Raw genomic sequence first — 16,411 nt, forward strand, 5'->3', positions numbered from 1 at the left:
TGATCACTCAGACTGACAGGAGTACCGGACCCACCCGGCCTGGATCTGTGGCAGTATGACTAGTGATCACCCAGACTGACAGGAGTACCGATCCCACCCGGCCTGGATCTGTGACAGTATGACTAGTGATCACCCAGACTGACAAGAGTACTGGACCCACCCGGCCTGGATCTGTGGCAGTATGACTAGTGATCACCCAGACTGACAGGAGTACCGGACCCACCCGGCCTGGATCTGTGGCAGTATGACTAGTGATCACCCAGACTGACAGGAGTACCGGACCCACCCGGCCTGGATCTGTGGCAGTATGACTAGTGATCACCCAGACTGACAGGAGTACCGATCCCACCCGGCCTGGATCTGTGACAGTATGACTAGTGATCACCCAGACTGACAAGAGTACTGGACCCACCCGGCCTGGATCTGTGGCAGTATGACTAGTGATCACCCAGACTGACAGGAGTACCGGACCCACCCGGCCTGGATCTGTGGCAGTATGACTAGTGATCACCCAGACTGACAGGAGTACCGGACCCACCCGGCCTGGATCTGTGGCAGTATGACTAGTGATCACCCAGACTGACAGGAGTACCGATCCCACCCGGCCTGGATCTGTGGCAGTATGACTAGTGATCGCCCAGACTGACAGGAGTACCGATCCCACCCGGCCTGGATCTGTGGCAACAATCTCCTCCGACTGTAACTGAGTGCGGCTGAGGACGAGAGACCACGTTACACAGACTGACAGGAGTACCGGACCCACCCGGCCTGGATCTGTGGCAGTATGACTAGTGATCACCCAGACTGACAGGAGTACCGATCCCACCCGGCCTGGATCTGTGACAGTATGACTAGTGATCACCCAGACTGACAGGAGTACCGGACCCACCCGGCCTAGATCTGTCACAGTATGACAGTGATCACCCAGACTGACAGGAGTACCAGACCCACCCGGCCTGGAGTTGTGACAGTATAACTAGTGATCACCCAGACTGACAGGAGTACCGATCCCACCCGGCCAGTATCTGGGGCAGTATGACTAGTGATCGCCCAGACTGACAGGAGTACCGGACCCACCCGGCCTGGATCTGTGGCAGTATGACTAGTGATCACTCAGACTGACAGGAGTACCGGACCCACCCGGCCTGGATCTGTGGCAGTATGACTAATGATCACCCAGACAGACAGGAGTACCGGACCCACCCGGCCTGGATCTGTGACAGTATGACTAGTGATCACCCAGACAGACAGGAGTACCGATCCCACCGGGCCTGGATCTGTGGCAGTATGACTAGTGATCGCCCAGACTGACAGGAGTATCGATCCCACCCGGCCTGGATCTGTGGCAGTATGACTAGTGATCGCCCAGACTGACAGGAGTACCGATCCCACCCGGCCTGGATCTGTGGCAGTATGACTAGTGATCACCCAGACTGACAGGAGTACCGATCCCACCCGGCCTGGATCTGTGGCAGTATGACTAGTGATCACCCAGACTGACAGGAGTATCGGACCCACCCGGCCTGGATCTGTGGCAGTATGACCGTGATCACCCAGACTGATAGGAGTACCGGACCCACCCGGCCTGGATCTGTGGCAGTATGACTATTGATCACCCAGACTGACAGGAGTACCGGACCCACCCGGCCTGGATCTGTGGCAGTATGACTAGTGATCACCCAGACTGACAGGAGTACCGGACCCACCCGGCCTGGATCTGTGGCAGTATGACTAGTGATCACCCAGACTGACAGGAGTACCGGACATACCCGGCCTGGATCTGTGACAGTATGACTAGTGATCACCCAGACTGACAGGAGTACCGGACCCACCCGGCCAGAATCTGTGGCAGTATGACTAGTGATCACCCAGACTGACAGGAGTACCGGACCCACCCGGCCAGGATCTGTGGCAGTATGACTAGTGATCACCCAGACTGACAGAAGTACCGGACCCACCCGGCCTGGATTTGTGACAGTATGACTAGTGATCACCCAGACTGACAGGAGTACCGATCCCACGCGGCCAGGATCTGTGGCAGTAAGACTAGTGATCACCCAGACTGACAGGAGTACCGGACCCACCCGGCCTGGATTTGTGACAGTATGACTAGTGATCACCCAGACTGACAGGAGTACCGATCCCACCCGGCCAGGATCTGTGGCAGTATGACTAGTGATCGCCCAGACTGACAGGAGTACCGGACCCACCCGGCCTGGATCTGTGGCAGTATGACTAGTGATCACCCAGACTGACAGGAGTACCGATCCCACCCGGCCTGGATCTGTGACAGTATGACTAGTGATCACCCAGACTGACAGGAGTACTGGACCCACCCGGCCTGGATCTGTGGCAGTATGACTAGTGATCACCCAGACTGACAGGAGTACCGGACCCACACGGCCTGGATCAGTGGCAGTATGACTAGTGATCACCCAGACTGACAGGAGTACCGATCCCACCCGGCCTGGATCTGTGGCAGTATGACTAGTGATCGCCCAGACTGACAGGAGTACCGATCCCACCCGGCCTGGATCTGTGGCAACAATCTCCTCCGACTGTAACTGAGTGCGGCTGAGGACGAGAGACCACGTTACACAGACTGACAGGAGTACCGGACCCACCCGGCCTGGATCTGTGGCAGTATGACTAGTGATCACCCAGACTGACAGGAGTACCGATCCCACCCGGCCTGGATCTGTGGCAGTATGACTAGTGATCGCCCAGACTGACAGGAGTACCGATCCCACCCGGCCTGGATCTGTGGCAACAATCTCCTCCGACTGTAACTGAGTGCGGCTGAGGACGAGAGACCACGTTACACAGACTGACAGGAGTACCGGACCCACCCAGCCTGGATCTGTGGCAGTATGACTAGTGATCACCCAGACTGACAGGAGTACCGGACCCACCCGGCCTGGATCTGTGGCAGTATGACTAGTGATCACCCAGACTGACAGGAGTACCGGACATACCCGGCCTGGATCTGTGACAGTATGACTAGTGATCACCCAGACTGACAGGAGTACCGGACCCACCCGGCCAGAATCTGTGGCAGTATGACTAGTGATCACCCAGACTGACAGGAGTACCGGACCCACCCGGCCAGGATCTGTGGCAGTATGACTAGTGATCACCCAGACTGACAGAAGTACCGGACCCACCCGGCCTGGATTTGTGACAGTATGACTAGTGGTCACCCAGACTGACAGGAGTACCGATCCCACCCGGCCAGGATCTGTGGCAGTATGACTAGTGATCACCCAGACTGACAGGAGTACCGGACCCACCCGGCCTGGATTTGTGACAGTATGACTAGTGATCACCCAGACTGACAGGAGTACCGATCCCACCCGGCCAGGATCTGTGGCAGTATGACTAGTGATCGCCCAGACTGACAGGAGTACCGGACCCACCCGGCCTGGATCTGTGGCAGTATGACTAGTGATCACCCAGACTGACAGGAGTACCGGACATACCCGGCCTCGATCTGTGACAGTATGACTAGTGATCACCCAGACTGACAGGAGTACCGATCCCACCCGGCCTGGATCTGTGACAGTATGACTAGTGATCACCCAGACTGACAGGAGTACCGGACCCACCTGGCCTAGATCTGTCACAGTATGACAGTGATCACCCAGACTGACAGGAGTACCAGACCCACCCGGCCTGGATTTGTGACAGTATAACTAGTGATCACCCAGACTGACAGGAGTACTGATCCCACCCGGCCAGTATCTGTGGCAGTATGACTAGTGATCGCCCAGACTGACAGGAGTACCGGACCCACCCGGCCTGGATCTGTGGCAGTATGACTAGTGATCACTCAGACTGACAGGAGTACCGGACCCACCCGGCCTGGATCTGTGGCAGTATGACTAGTGATCACCCAGACAGACAGGAGTACCGGACCCACCCGGCCTGGATCTGTGACAGTATGACTAGTGATCACCCAGACAGACAGGAGTACCGATCCCACCGGGCCTGGATCTGTGGCAGTATGACTAGTGATCGCCCAGACTGACAGGAGTATCGATCCCACCCGGCCTGGATCTGTGGCAGTATGACTAGTGATCGCCCAGACTGACAGGAGTACCGATCCCACCCGGCCTGGACCTGTGGCAGTATGACTAGTGATCACCCAGACTGACAGGAGTACCGATCCCACCCGGCCTGGATCTGTGGCAGTATGACTAGTGATCACCCAGACTGACAGGAGTATCGGACCCACCCGGCCTGGATCTGTGGCAGTATGACCGTGATCACCCAGACTGATAGGAGTACCGGACCCACCCGGCCTGGATCTGTGGCAGTATGACTAGTGATCACCCAGACTGACAGGAGTCCCGGACCCACCCGGCCTGGATCTGTGGCAGTATGACTAGTGATCACCCTGACTGACAGGAGTACCGGACCCACCCGGCCTGGATCTGTGGCAGTATGACTAGTGATCACCCAGACTGCTGACAGGAGTACCGGACATACCCGGCCTGGATCTGTGACAGTATGACTAGTGATCACCCAGACTGACAGGAGTACCGGACCCACCCGGCCAGAATCTGTGGCAGTATGACTAGTGATCACCCAGACTGACAGGAGTACCGGACCCACCCGGCCAGGATCTGTGGCAGTATGACTAGTGATCACCCAGACTGACAGAAGTACCGGACCCACCCGGCCTGGATTTGTGAAAGTATGACTAGTGATCACCCAGACTGACAGGAGTACCGATCCCACCCGGCCAGGATCTGTGGCAGTATGACTAGTGATCACCCAGACTGACAGGAGTACCGGACCCACCCGGCCTGGATTTGTGACAGTATGACTAGTGATCACCCAGACTGACAGGAGTACCGATCCCACCCGGCCTGGATCTGTGGCAGTATGACTAGTGATCGCCCAGACTGACAGGAGTACCGGACCCACCCGGCCTGGATCTGTGGCAGTATGACTAGTGATCACCCAGACTGACAGGAGTACCGGACATACCCGGCCTGGATCTGTGACAGTATGACTAGTGATCACCCAGACTGACAGGAGTACCGATCCCAACCGGCCTGGATCTGTGACAGTATGACTAGTGATCACCCAGACTGACAGGAGTACCGGACCCACCCGGCCTAGATCTGTCACAGTATGACAGTGATCACCCAGACTGACAGGAGTACCAGACCCACCCGGCCTGGATTTGTGACAGTATAACTAGTGATCACCCAGACTGACAGGAGTACCGATCCCACCCGGCCAGTATCTGTGGCAGTATGACTAGTGATCGCCCAGACTGACAGGAGTACCGGACCCACCCGGCCTGGATCTGTGGCAGTATGACTAGTGATCACTCAGACTGACAGGAGTACCGGACCCACCCGGCCTGGATCTGTGGCAGTATGACTAGTGATCACCCAGACAGACAGGAGTACCGGACCCACCCGGCCTGGATCTGTGACAGTATGACTAGTGATCACCCAGACAGACAGGAGTACCGATCCCACCGGGCCTGGATCTGTGGCAGTATGACTAGTGATCGCCCAGACTGACAGGAGTATCGATCCCACCCGGCCTGGATCTGTGGCAGTATGACTAGTGATCGCCCAGACTGACAGGAGTACCGATCCCACCCGGCCTGGATCTGTGGCAGTATGACTAGTGATCACCCAGACTGACAGGAGTACCGATCCCACCCGGCCTGGATCTGTGGCAGTATGACTAGTGATCACCCAGACTGACAGGAGTATCGGACCCACCCGGCCTGGATCTGTGGCAGTATGACCGTGATCACCCAGACTGATAGGAGTACCGGACCCACCCGGCCTGGATCTGTGGCAGTATGACTAGTGACCCAGACTGACAGGAGTATCGGACCCACCCGGCCTGGATCTGTGGCAGTATGACTAGTGATCACCCAGACTGACAGGAGTACCGGACCCACCCGGCCTGGATCTGTGGCAGTATGACTAGTGATCACCCAGACTGACAGGAGTACCGATCCCACCCGGCCTGGATCTGTGGCAGTATGACTAGTGATCACCCAGACTGACAGGAGTATCGGACCCACCCGGCCTGGATCTGTGGCAGTATGACCGTGATCACCCAGACTGATAGGAGTACCGGACCCACCCGGCCTGGATCTGTGGCAGTATGACTAGTGACCCAGACTGACAGGAGTATCGGACCCACCCGGCCTGGATCTGTGGCAGTATGACTAGTGATCACCCAAACTGACAGGAGTACCGGACCCACCCGGCCTGGATCTGTGGCAGTATGACTAGTGATCACCCAGACTGACAGGAGTACCGATCCCACCCGGCCTGGATCTGTGGCAGTATGACTAGTGATCGCCCAGACTGACAGGAGTACCGATCCCACCCGGCCTGGATCTGTGGCAACAATCTCCTCCGACTGTAACTGAGTGCGGCTGAGGACGAGAGACCACGTTACACAGACTGACAGGAGTACCGGACCCACCCGGCCTGGATCTGTGGCAGTATGACTAGTGATCACCCAGACTGACAGGAGTACCGATCCCACCCGGCCTGGATCTGTGGCAGTAGGACTAGTGATCGCCCAGACTGACAGGAGTACCGATCCCACCCGGCCTGGATCTGTGGCAACAATCTCCTCCGACTGTAACTGAGTGCGGCTGAGGACGAGAGACCACGTTACACAGACTGACAGGAGTACCGGACCCACCCGGCCTGGATCTGTGGCAGTATGACTAGTGATCACCCAGACTGACAGGAGTACCGGACCCACCCGGCCTGGATCTGTGGCAGTATGACTAGTGATCACCCAGACTGACAGGAGTACCGGACATACCCGGCCTGGATCTGTGACAGTATGACTAGTGATCACCCAGACTGACAGGAGTACCGATCCCACCCGGCCTGGATCTGTGGCAGTATGACTAGTGATCACCCAGACTGACAGGAGTATCGGACCCACCTGGCCTGGATCTGTGGCAGTATGACCGTGATCACCCAGACTGATAGGAGTACCGGACCCACCCGGCCTGGATCTGTGGCAGTATGACTAGTGACCCAGACTGACAGGAGTATCGGACCCACCCGGCCTGGATCTGTGGCAGTATGACTAGTGATCACCCAGACTGACAGGAGTACCGGACCCACCCGGCCTGGATCTGTGGCAGTATGACTAGTGATCACCCAGACTGACAGGAGTACCGATCCCACCCGGCCTGGATCTGTGGCAGTATGACTAGTGATCACCCAGACTGACAGGAGTATCGGACCCACCCGGCCTGGATCTGTGGCAGTATGACCGTGATCACCCAGACTGATAGGAGTACCGGACCCACCCGGCCTGGATCTGTGGCAGTATGACTAGTGACCCAGACTGACAGGAGTATCTGACCCACCCGGCCTGGATCTGTGGCAGTATGACTAGTGATCACCCAGACTGACAGGAGTACCGATCCCACCCGGCCTGGATCTGTGGCAGTATGACTAGTGATCGCCCAGACTGACAGGAGTACCGATCCCACCCGGCCTGGATCTGTGGCAACAATCTCCTCCGACTGTAACTGAGTGCGGCTGAGGACGAGAGACCACGTTACACAGACTGACAGGAGTACCGGACCCACCCGGCCTGGATCTGTGGCAGTATGACTAGTGATCACCCAGACTGACAGGAGTACCGATCCCACCCGGCCTGGATCTGTGGCAGTATGACTAGTGATCGCCCAGACTGACAGGAGTACCGATCCCACCCGGCCTGGATCTGTGGCAACAATCTCCTCCGACTGTAACTGAGTGCGGCTGAGGACGAGAGACCACGTTACACAGACTGACAGGAGTACCGGACCCACCCGGCCTGGATCTGTGGCAGTATGACTAGTGATCACCCAGACTGACAGGAGTACCGGACCCACCCGGCCTGGATCTGTGGCAGTATGACTAGTGATCACCCAGACTGACAGGAGTACCGGACATACCCGGCCTGGATCTGTGACAGTATGACTAGTGATCACCCAGACTGACAGGAGTACCGGACCCACCCGGCCAGAATCTGTGGCAGTATGACTAGTGATCACCCAGACTGACAGGAGTACCGGACCCACCCGGCCAGGATCTGTGGCAGTATGACTAGTGATCACCCAGACTGACAGAAGTACCGGACCCACCCGGCCTGGATTTGTGACAGTATGACTAGTGATCACCCAGACTGACAGGAGTACCGATCCCACCCGGCCAGGATCTGTGGCAGTATGACTAGTGATCACCCAGACTGACAGGAGTACCGGACCCACCCGGCCTGGATTTGTGACAGTATGACTAGTGATCACCCAGACTGACAGGAGTACCGATCCCACCCGGCCAGGATCTGTGGCAGTATGACTAGTGATCGCCCAGACTGACAGGAGTACCGGACCCACCCGGCCTGGATCTGTGGCAGTATGACTAGTGATCACCCAGACTGACAGGAGTACCGGACATACCCGGCCTGGATCTGTGACAGTATGACTAGTGATCACCCAGACTGACAGGAGTACCGATCCCACCCGGCCTGGATCTGTGACAGTATGACTAGTGATCACCCAGACTGACAGGAGTACCGGACCCACCCGGCCTAGATCTGTCACAGTATGACAGTGATCACCCAGACTGACAGGAGTACCAGACCCACCCGGCCTGGATTTGTGACAGTATAACTAGTGATCACCCAGACTGACAGGAGTACCGATCCCACCCGGCCAGTATCTGTGGCAGTATGACTAGTGATCGCCCAGACTGACAGGAGTACCGGACCCACCCGGCCTGGATCTGTGGCAGTATGACTAGTGATCACTCAGACTGACAGGAGTACCGGACCCACCCGGCCTGGATCTGTGGCAGTATGACTAGTGATCACCCAGACAGACAGGAGTACCGGACCCACCCGGCCTGGATCTGTGACAGTATGACTAGTGATCACCCAGACAGACAGGAGTACCGATCCCACCGGGCCTGGATCTGTGGCAGTATGACTAGTGATCGCCCAGACTGACAGGAGTATCGATCCCACCCGGCCTGGATCTGTGGCAGTATGACTAGTGATCGCCCAGACTGACAGGAGTACCGATCCCACCCGGCCTGGATCTGTGGCAGTATGACTAGTGATCACCCAGACTGACAGGAGTACCGATCCCACCCGGCCTGGATCTGTGGCAGTATGACTAGTGATCACCCAGACTGACAGGAGTATCGGACCCACCCGGCCTGGATCTGTGGCAGTATGACTAGTGACCCAGACTGACAGGAGTATCGGACCCACCCGGCCTGGATCTGTGGCAGTATGACTAGTGATCACCCAGACTGACAGGAGTACCGGACCCACCCGGCCTGGATCTGTGGCAGTATGACTAGTGATCACCCAGACTGACAGGAGTACCGATCCCACCCGGCCTGGATCTGTGGCAGTATGACTAGTGATCACCCAGACTGACAGGAGTATCGGACCCACCCGGCCTGGATCTGTGGCAGTATGACCGTGATCACCCAGACTGATAGGAGTACCGGACCCACCCGGCCTGGATCTGTGGCAGTATGACTAGTGACCCAGACTGACAGGAGTATCGGACCCACCCGGCCTGGATCTGTGGCAGTATGACTAGTGATCACCCAGACTGACAGGAGTACCGGACCCACCCGGCCTGGATCTGTGGCAGTATGACTAGTGATCACCCAGACTGACAGGAGTACCGATCCCACCCGGCCTGGATCTGTGGCAGTATGACTAGTGATCGCCCAGACTGACAGGAGTACCGATCCCACCCGGCCTGGATCTGTGGCAACAATCTCCTCCGACTGTAACTGAGTGCGGCTGAGGACGAGAGACCACGTTACACAGACTGACAGGAGTACCGGACCCACCCGGCCTGGATCTGTGGCAGTATGACTAGTGATCACCCAGACTGACAGGAGTACCGATCCCACCCGGCCTGGATCTGTGGCAGTATGACTAGTGATCGCCCAGACTGACAGGAGTACCGATCCCACCCGGCCTGGATCTGTGGCAACAATCTCCTCCGACTGTAACTGAGTGCGGCTGAGGACGAGAGACCACGTTACACAGACTGACAGGAGTACCGGACCCACCCGGCCTGGATCTGTGGCAGTATGACTAGTGATCACCCAGACTGACAGGAGTACCGGACCCACCCGGCCTGGATCTGTGGCAGTATGACTAGTGATCACCCAGACTGACAGGAGTACCGGACATACCCGGCCTGGATCTGTGACAGTATGACTAGTGATCACCCAGACTGACAGGAGTACCGATCCCACCCGGCCTGGATCTGTGGCAGTATGACTAGTGATCACCCAGACTGACAGGAGTATCGGACCCACCTGGCCTGGATCTGTGGCAGTATGACCGTGATCACCCAGACTGATAGGAGTACCGGACCCACCCGGCCTGGATCTGTGGCAGTATGACTAGTGACCCAGACTGACAGGAGTATCGGACCCACCCGGCCTGGATCTGTGGCAGTATGACTAGTGATCACCCAGACTGACAGGAGTACCGGACCCACCCGGCCTGGATCTGTGGCAGTATGACTAGTGATCACCCAGACTGACAGGAGTACCGATCCCACCCGGCCTGGATCTGTGGCAGTATGACTAGTGATCACCCAGACTGACAGGAGTATCGGACCCACCCGGCCTGGATCTGTGGCAGTATGACCGTGATCACCCAGACTGATAGGAGTACCGGACCCACCCGGCCTGGATCTGTGGCAGTATGACTAGTGACCCAGACTGACAGGAGTATCGGACCCACCCGGCCTGGATCTGTGGCAGTATGACTAGTGATCACCCAGACTGACAGGAGTACCGATCCCACCCGGCCTGGATCTGTGGCAGTATGACTAGTGATCGCCCAGACTGACAGGAGTACCGATCCCACCCGGCCTGGATCTGTGGCAACAATCTCCTCCGACTGTAACTGAGTGCGGCTGAGGACGAGAGACCACGTTACACAGACTGACAGGAGTACCGGACCCACCCGGCCTGGATCTGTGGCAGTATGACTAGTGATCACCCAGACTGACAGGAGTACCGATCCCACCCGGCCTGGATCTGTGGCAGTATGACTAGTGATCGCCCAGACTGACAGGAGTACCGATCCCACCCGGCCTGGATCTGTGGCAACAATCTCCTCCGACTGTAACTGAGTGCGGCTGAGGACGAGAGACCACGTTACACAGACTGACAGGAGTACCGGACCCACCCGGCCTGGATCTGTGGCAGTATGACTAGTGATCACCCAGACTGACAGGAGTACCGATCCCACCCGGCCTGGATCTGTGACAGTATGACTAGTGATCGCCCAGACTGACAGGAGTACCGATCCCACCCGGCCTGGATCTGTGGCAACAATCTCCTCCGACTGTAACTGAGTGCGGCTGAGGACGAGAGACCACGTTACACAGACTGACAGGAGTACCGGACCCACCCGGCCTGGATCTGTGGCAGTATGACTAGTGATCACCCAGACTGACAGGAGTACCGGACCCACCCGGCCTGGATCTGTGGCAGTATGACTAGTGATCACCCAGACTGACAGGAGTACCGGACATACCCGGCCTGGATCTGTGACAGTATGACTAGTGATCACCCAGACTGACAGGAGTACCGGACCCACCCGGCCAGAATCTGTGGCAGTATGACTAGTGATCACCCAGACTGACAGGAGTACCGGACCCACCCGGCCAGGATCTGTGGCAGTATGACTAGTGATCACCCAGACTGACAGAAGTACCGGACCCACCCGGCCTGGATTTGTGACAGTATGACTAGTGATCACCCAGACTGACAGGAGTACCGATCCCACCCGGCCAGGATCTGTGGCAGTATGACTAGTGATCACCCAGACTGACAGGAGTACCGGACCCACTCGGCCTGGATTTGTGACAGTATGACTAGTGATCACCCAGACTGACAGGAGTACCGATCCCACCCGGCCAGGATCTGTGGCAGTATGACTAGTGATCGCCCAGACTGACAGGAGTACCGGACCCACCCGGCCTGGATCTGTGGCAGTATGACTAGTGATCACCCAGACTGACAGGAGTACCGGACATACCCGGCCTGGATCTGTGTCAGTATGACTAGTGATCACCCAGACTGACAGGAGTACCGATCCCACCCGGCCTGGATCTGTGACAGTATGACTAGTGATCACCCAGACTGACAGGAGTACCGGACCCACCCGGCCTAGATCTGTCACAGTATGACAGTGATCACCCAGACTGACAGGAGTACCAGACCCACCCGGCCTGGATTTGTGACAGTATAACTAGTGATCACCCAGACTGACAGGAGTACCGATCCCACCCGGCCAGTATCTGTGGCAGTATGACTAGTGATCGCCCAGACTGACAGGAGTACCGGACCCACCCGGCCTGGATCTGTGGCAGTATGACTAGTGATCACTCAGACTGACAGGAGTACCGGACCCACCCGGCCTGGATCTGTGGCAGTATGACTAGTGATCACCCAGACAGACAGGAGTACCGGACCCACCCGGCCTGGATCTGTGACAGTATGACTAGTGATCACCCAGACAGACAGGAGTACCGATCCCACCGGGCCTGGATCTGTGGCAGTATGACTAGTGATCGCCCAGACTGACAGGAGTATCGATCCCACCCGGCCTGGATCTGTGGCAGTATGACTAGTGATCGCCCAGACTGACAGGAGTACCGATCCCACCCGGCCTGGATCTGTGGCAGTATGACTAGTGATCACCCAGACTGACAGGAGTACTGGACCCACCCGGCCTGGATCTGTGGCAGTATGACTAGTGATCACCCAGACTGACAGGAGTACCGATCCCACCCGGCCTGGATCTGTGGCAGTATGACTAGTGATCACCCAGACTGACAGGAGTATCGGACCCACCCGGCCTGGATCTGTGGCAGTATGACCGTGATCACCCAGACTGATAGGAGTACCGGACCCACCCGGCCTGGATCTGTGGCAGTATGACCGTGATCACCCAGACTGATAGGAGTACCGGACCCACCCGGCCTGGATCTGTGGCAGTATGACTAGTGACCCAGACTGACAGGAGTATCGGACCCACCCGGCCTGGGTCTGTGGCAGTATGACTAGTGATCACCCAGACTGACAGGAGTACCGGACCCACCCGGCCTGGATCTGTGGCAGTATGACCGTGATCACCCAGACTGATAGGAGTACCGGACCCACCCGGCCTGGATCTGTGGCAGTATGACTAGTGACCCAGACTGACAGGAGTATCGGACCCACCCGGCCTGGGTCTGTGGCAGTATGACTAGTGATCACCCAGACTGACAGGAGTACCGGACCCACCCGGCCTGGATCTGTGGCAGTGTGACTAGTGATCACCCAGACTGACAGGAGTACCGGACCCACCCGGCCTGGATCTGTGGCAGTATGACCGTGATCACCCAGACTGATAGGAGTACCGGACCCACCCGGCCTGGATCTGTGGCAGTATGACTAGTGACCCAGACTGACAGGAGTATCGGACCCACCCGGCCTGGGTCTGTGGCAGTATGACTAGTGATCACCCAGACTGACAGGAGTACCGGACCCACCCGGCCTGGATCTGTGGCAGTATGACCGTGATCACCCAGACTGATAGGAGTACCGGACCCACCCGGCCTGGATCTGTGGCAGTATGACTAGTGACCCAGACTGACAGGAGTATCGGACCCACCCGGCCTGGGTCTGTGGCAGTATGACTAGTGATCACCCAGACTGACAGGAGTACCGGACCCACCCGGCCTGGATCTGTGGCAGTATGACCGTGATCACCCAGACTGATAGGAGTACCGGACCCACCCGGCCTGGATCTGTGGCAGTATGACTAGTGACCCAGACTGACAGGAGTATCGGACCCACCCGGCCTGGGTCTGTGGCAGTATGACTAGTGATCACCCAGACTGACAGGAGTACCGGACCCACCCGGCCTGGATCTGTGGCAGTGTGACTAGTGATCACCCAGACTGACATGTGAAGTCTCGGAACACCTGTCCGGCAGGTGAAATGGTGTGATGGCCGCTCACCTGCTCTCCATCTGGTAGGCGATGTCATTGATCTCCTGAGCCTTCCTCACAATCTCCTCTCTGGCCTGCTCTTCCGCTGTGTGAGCCGTGGTGCGGAGGATGATTTCCTCCAGGTAAGAGTCCACTGTGCTCTGATGAATGGTGACCACCTGCAGAACAGCAAGTCACGCCTCAGGCACCGCAGGGACCCCCACAGACATCACAGAGACAGAAATCACAGAGACTGACATCACAGAGACTGACATCACAGAGACTGACATCACAGAGAAACAGACATCACAGAGACTGACATCACAGAGACTGACATCACAGAGACTGACATCACAGAGATACACATCACAGAGACTGACATCACAGAGACTGACATCACAGAGACAGACATTATAGCACATATGCATATAAATGACCTAATGTCTGCACTTTGACATACAGGATTACTGAATGCTGATTAGCATATAATAAGTATTGTAACGAGAAATTATTCTTTTTGAAACAGGGTCCAAGTTGCCGGAGGTGCGGGGCATTTGGTGAGAATGCCCGTTTTTGTTTTTTGAAAGCGGTAATCATTTACCAGGCAAAACAAGGTTGGATTAGCCTTGTAAAATTATTGCCGCTGTAAAAAGACGGCATTCTTGCCCAAAGTCCTGGACCCCCGGCAATGCGGACCCTATTACATTTACTCCACAGTGTCCCTCACCCTAACTCTGTAGGATGGGATACATACGATATTGTAGGAGAAGGGATGGCGGCTGTCACTACACTGACAGCGCCATCGAGTCTGCCGGAATGGCGGCAGCGAGGCTCTGAGTCCCCTCGAGGAATCGCCATGTGGACCCACCAACCGAGTGGGAATACCGGACGGGGTTCGGGATGCTGGCTGTAGGTATATTACCGGGGGGTCAGGATTCCGGTGTCTGTTTCCTGAACGCTGGGATCTCGGCAGCCGGTAACGTGACTGCATCCCGTGTAGGATATAACGTGGTATTTAGGAAGGCTGTGAGTTACTGTGGATCAGCCTAGTAGCATGGCTGTGGCAGGAGACACGGGTGATTGGGTAAGACTTAGCTGTCTGTATGTGACTGGCCCGGCTGGCTGCAGCTCCATCCCTGCACCATGTGACTCTGTACCAGACCTGATCCTGGTATCTCTGGCTGCAGCTCCCTCCCTGCCCGGGGTCTGTCCCTGCACCACGTGACTCTATACCAGACCTGATCCTGCTATCTCTGGCTGCAGCTCCCTCCCTGCCCGGGGTCTGTCCCTGCACCATGTGACTCTATACCAGACCTGATCCTGCTATCTGTGGCTGCAGCTCCCTCCCTGCCCGGGGTCTGTTCCTGCACCATGTGACTCTGTACCAGACCTGATCCTGCTATCTCTGGCTGCAGCTCCCTCCCTGCCCGGGGTCTGTCCCTGCACCATGTGACTCTATACCAGACCTGATCCTGCTATCTCTGGCTGCAGCTCCCTCCCTGCCCGGGGTCTGTCCCTGCACCATGTGACTCTGTACCAGACCTGATCCTGCTATCTCTGGCTGCAGCTCCCTCCCTGCCCGGGGTCTGTCCCTGCATCATGTGACTCTGTACCAGACCTGATCCTGCTATCTCTGGCTGCAGCTCCCTCCCTGCCTGGGGTCTGTCCCAGCACCATGTGAATCTATACCAGACCTGATCCTGCTATCTCTGGCTGCAGCTCCCTCCCTGCCTGGGGTCTGTCCCTGCACCATGTGACTCTGTACCAGACCTGATCCTGCTATCTCTGGCTGCAGCTCCCTCCCTGCCCGGGGCCTGTCCCTGCACCATGTGACTCTGTACCAGACCTGATCCTGCTATCTCTGGCTGCAGCTCCATCCCTGCCCGGGGCCTGTCCCTGCACCATGTGACTCTATAACAGACCTGATCCTGCTATCTCTGGCTGCAGCTCCCTCCCTGCCCGGGGCCTGTCCCTGCACCATGTGACTCTATACCAGACCTGATCCTGCTATCTCTGGCTACAGCTCCCTCCCTGCCCGGGGCCTGTCCCTGCACCATGTGACTCTGTACCAGACCTGATCCTGCTATCTCTGGCTGCAGCTCCCTCCCTGCCCGGGGTCTGTCCCTGCACCACGTGACTCTATACCAGACCTGATCCTGCTATCTCTGGCTGCAGCTCCCTCCCTGCCCGGGGCCTGTCCCTGCACCATGTGACTCTGTACCAGACCTGATCCTGCTATCTCTGGCTGCAGCTCCCTCCCTGCCCGGGGTCTGTCCCTGCACCACGTGACTCTGTACCAGACCTGATCCTGCTATCTCTGGCTGCAGCTCCATCGCTGCCCGGGGTCTGTCCCTGCACCACGTGACTCTATACCAGACCTGATCC

The 16,411-nt window shown here is 57.3% G+C and overlaps 1 protein-coding gene across 1 annotated transcript in view; it reads right to left on the reverse strand.

The window, feature by feature from the left end:
- Nucleotides 1-16,411, reverse strand: part of CFAP91 (cilia and flagella associated protein 91) — a 170,898-nt gene that overhangs the window by 1,847 nt on the left and 152,640 nt on the right. Inside the window, exon 15 of the mRNA XM_063956861.1 lies at nucleotides 14,057-14,205. Coding sequence (XP_063812931.1) covers nucleotides 14,057-14,205 — 149 coding nt within the window. The remainder of the gene's footprint in view (nucleotides 1-14,056; nucleotides 14,206-16,411) is intronic.

This window comes from Pseudophryne corroboree, chromosome 2 (genome assembly GCF_028390025.1).
Source record: "Pseudophryne corroboree isolate aPseCor3 chromosome 2, aPseCor3.hap2, whole genome shotgun sequence".
NCBI classification, from domain to species: domain Eukaryota; kingdom Metazoa; phylum Chordata; class Amphibia; order Anura; family Myobatrachidae; genus Pseudophryne; species Pseudophryne corroboree.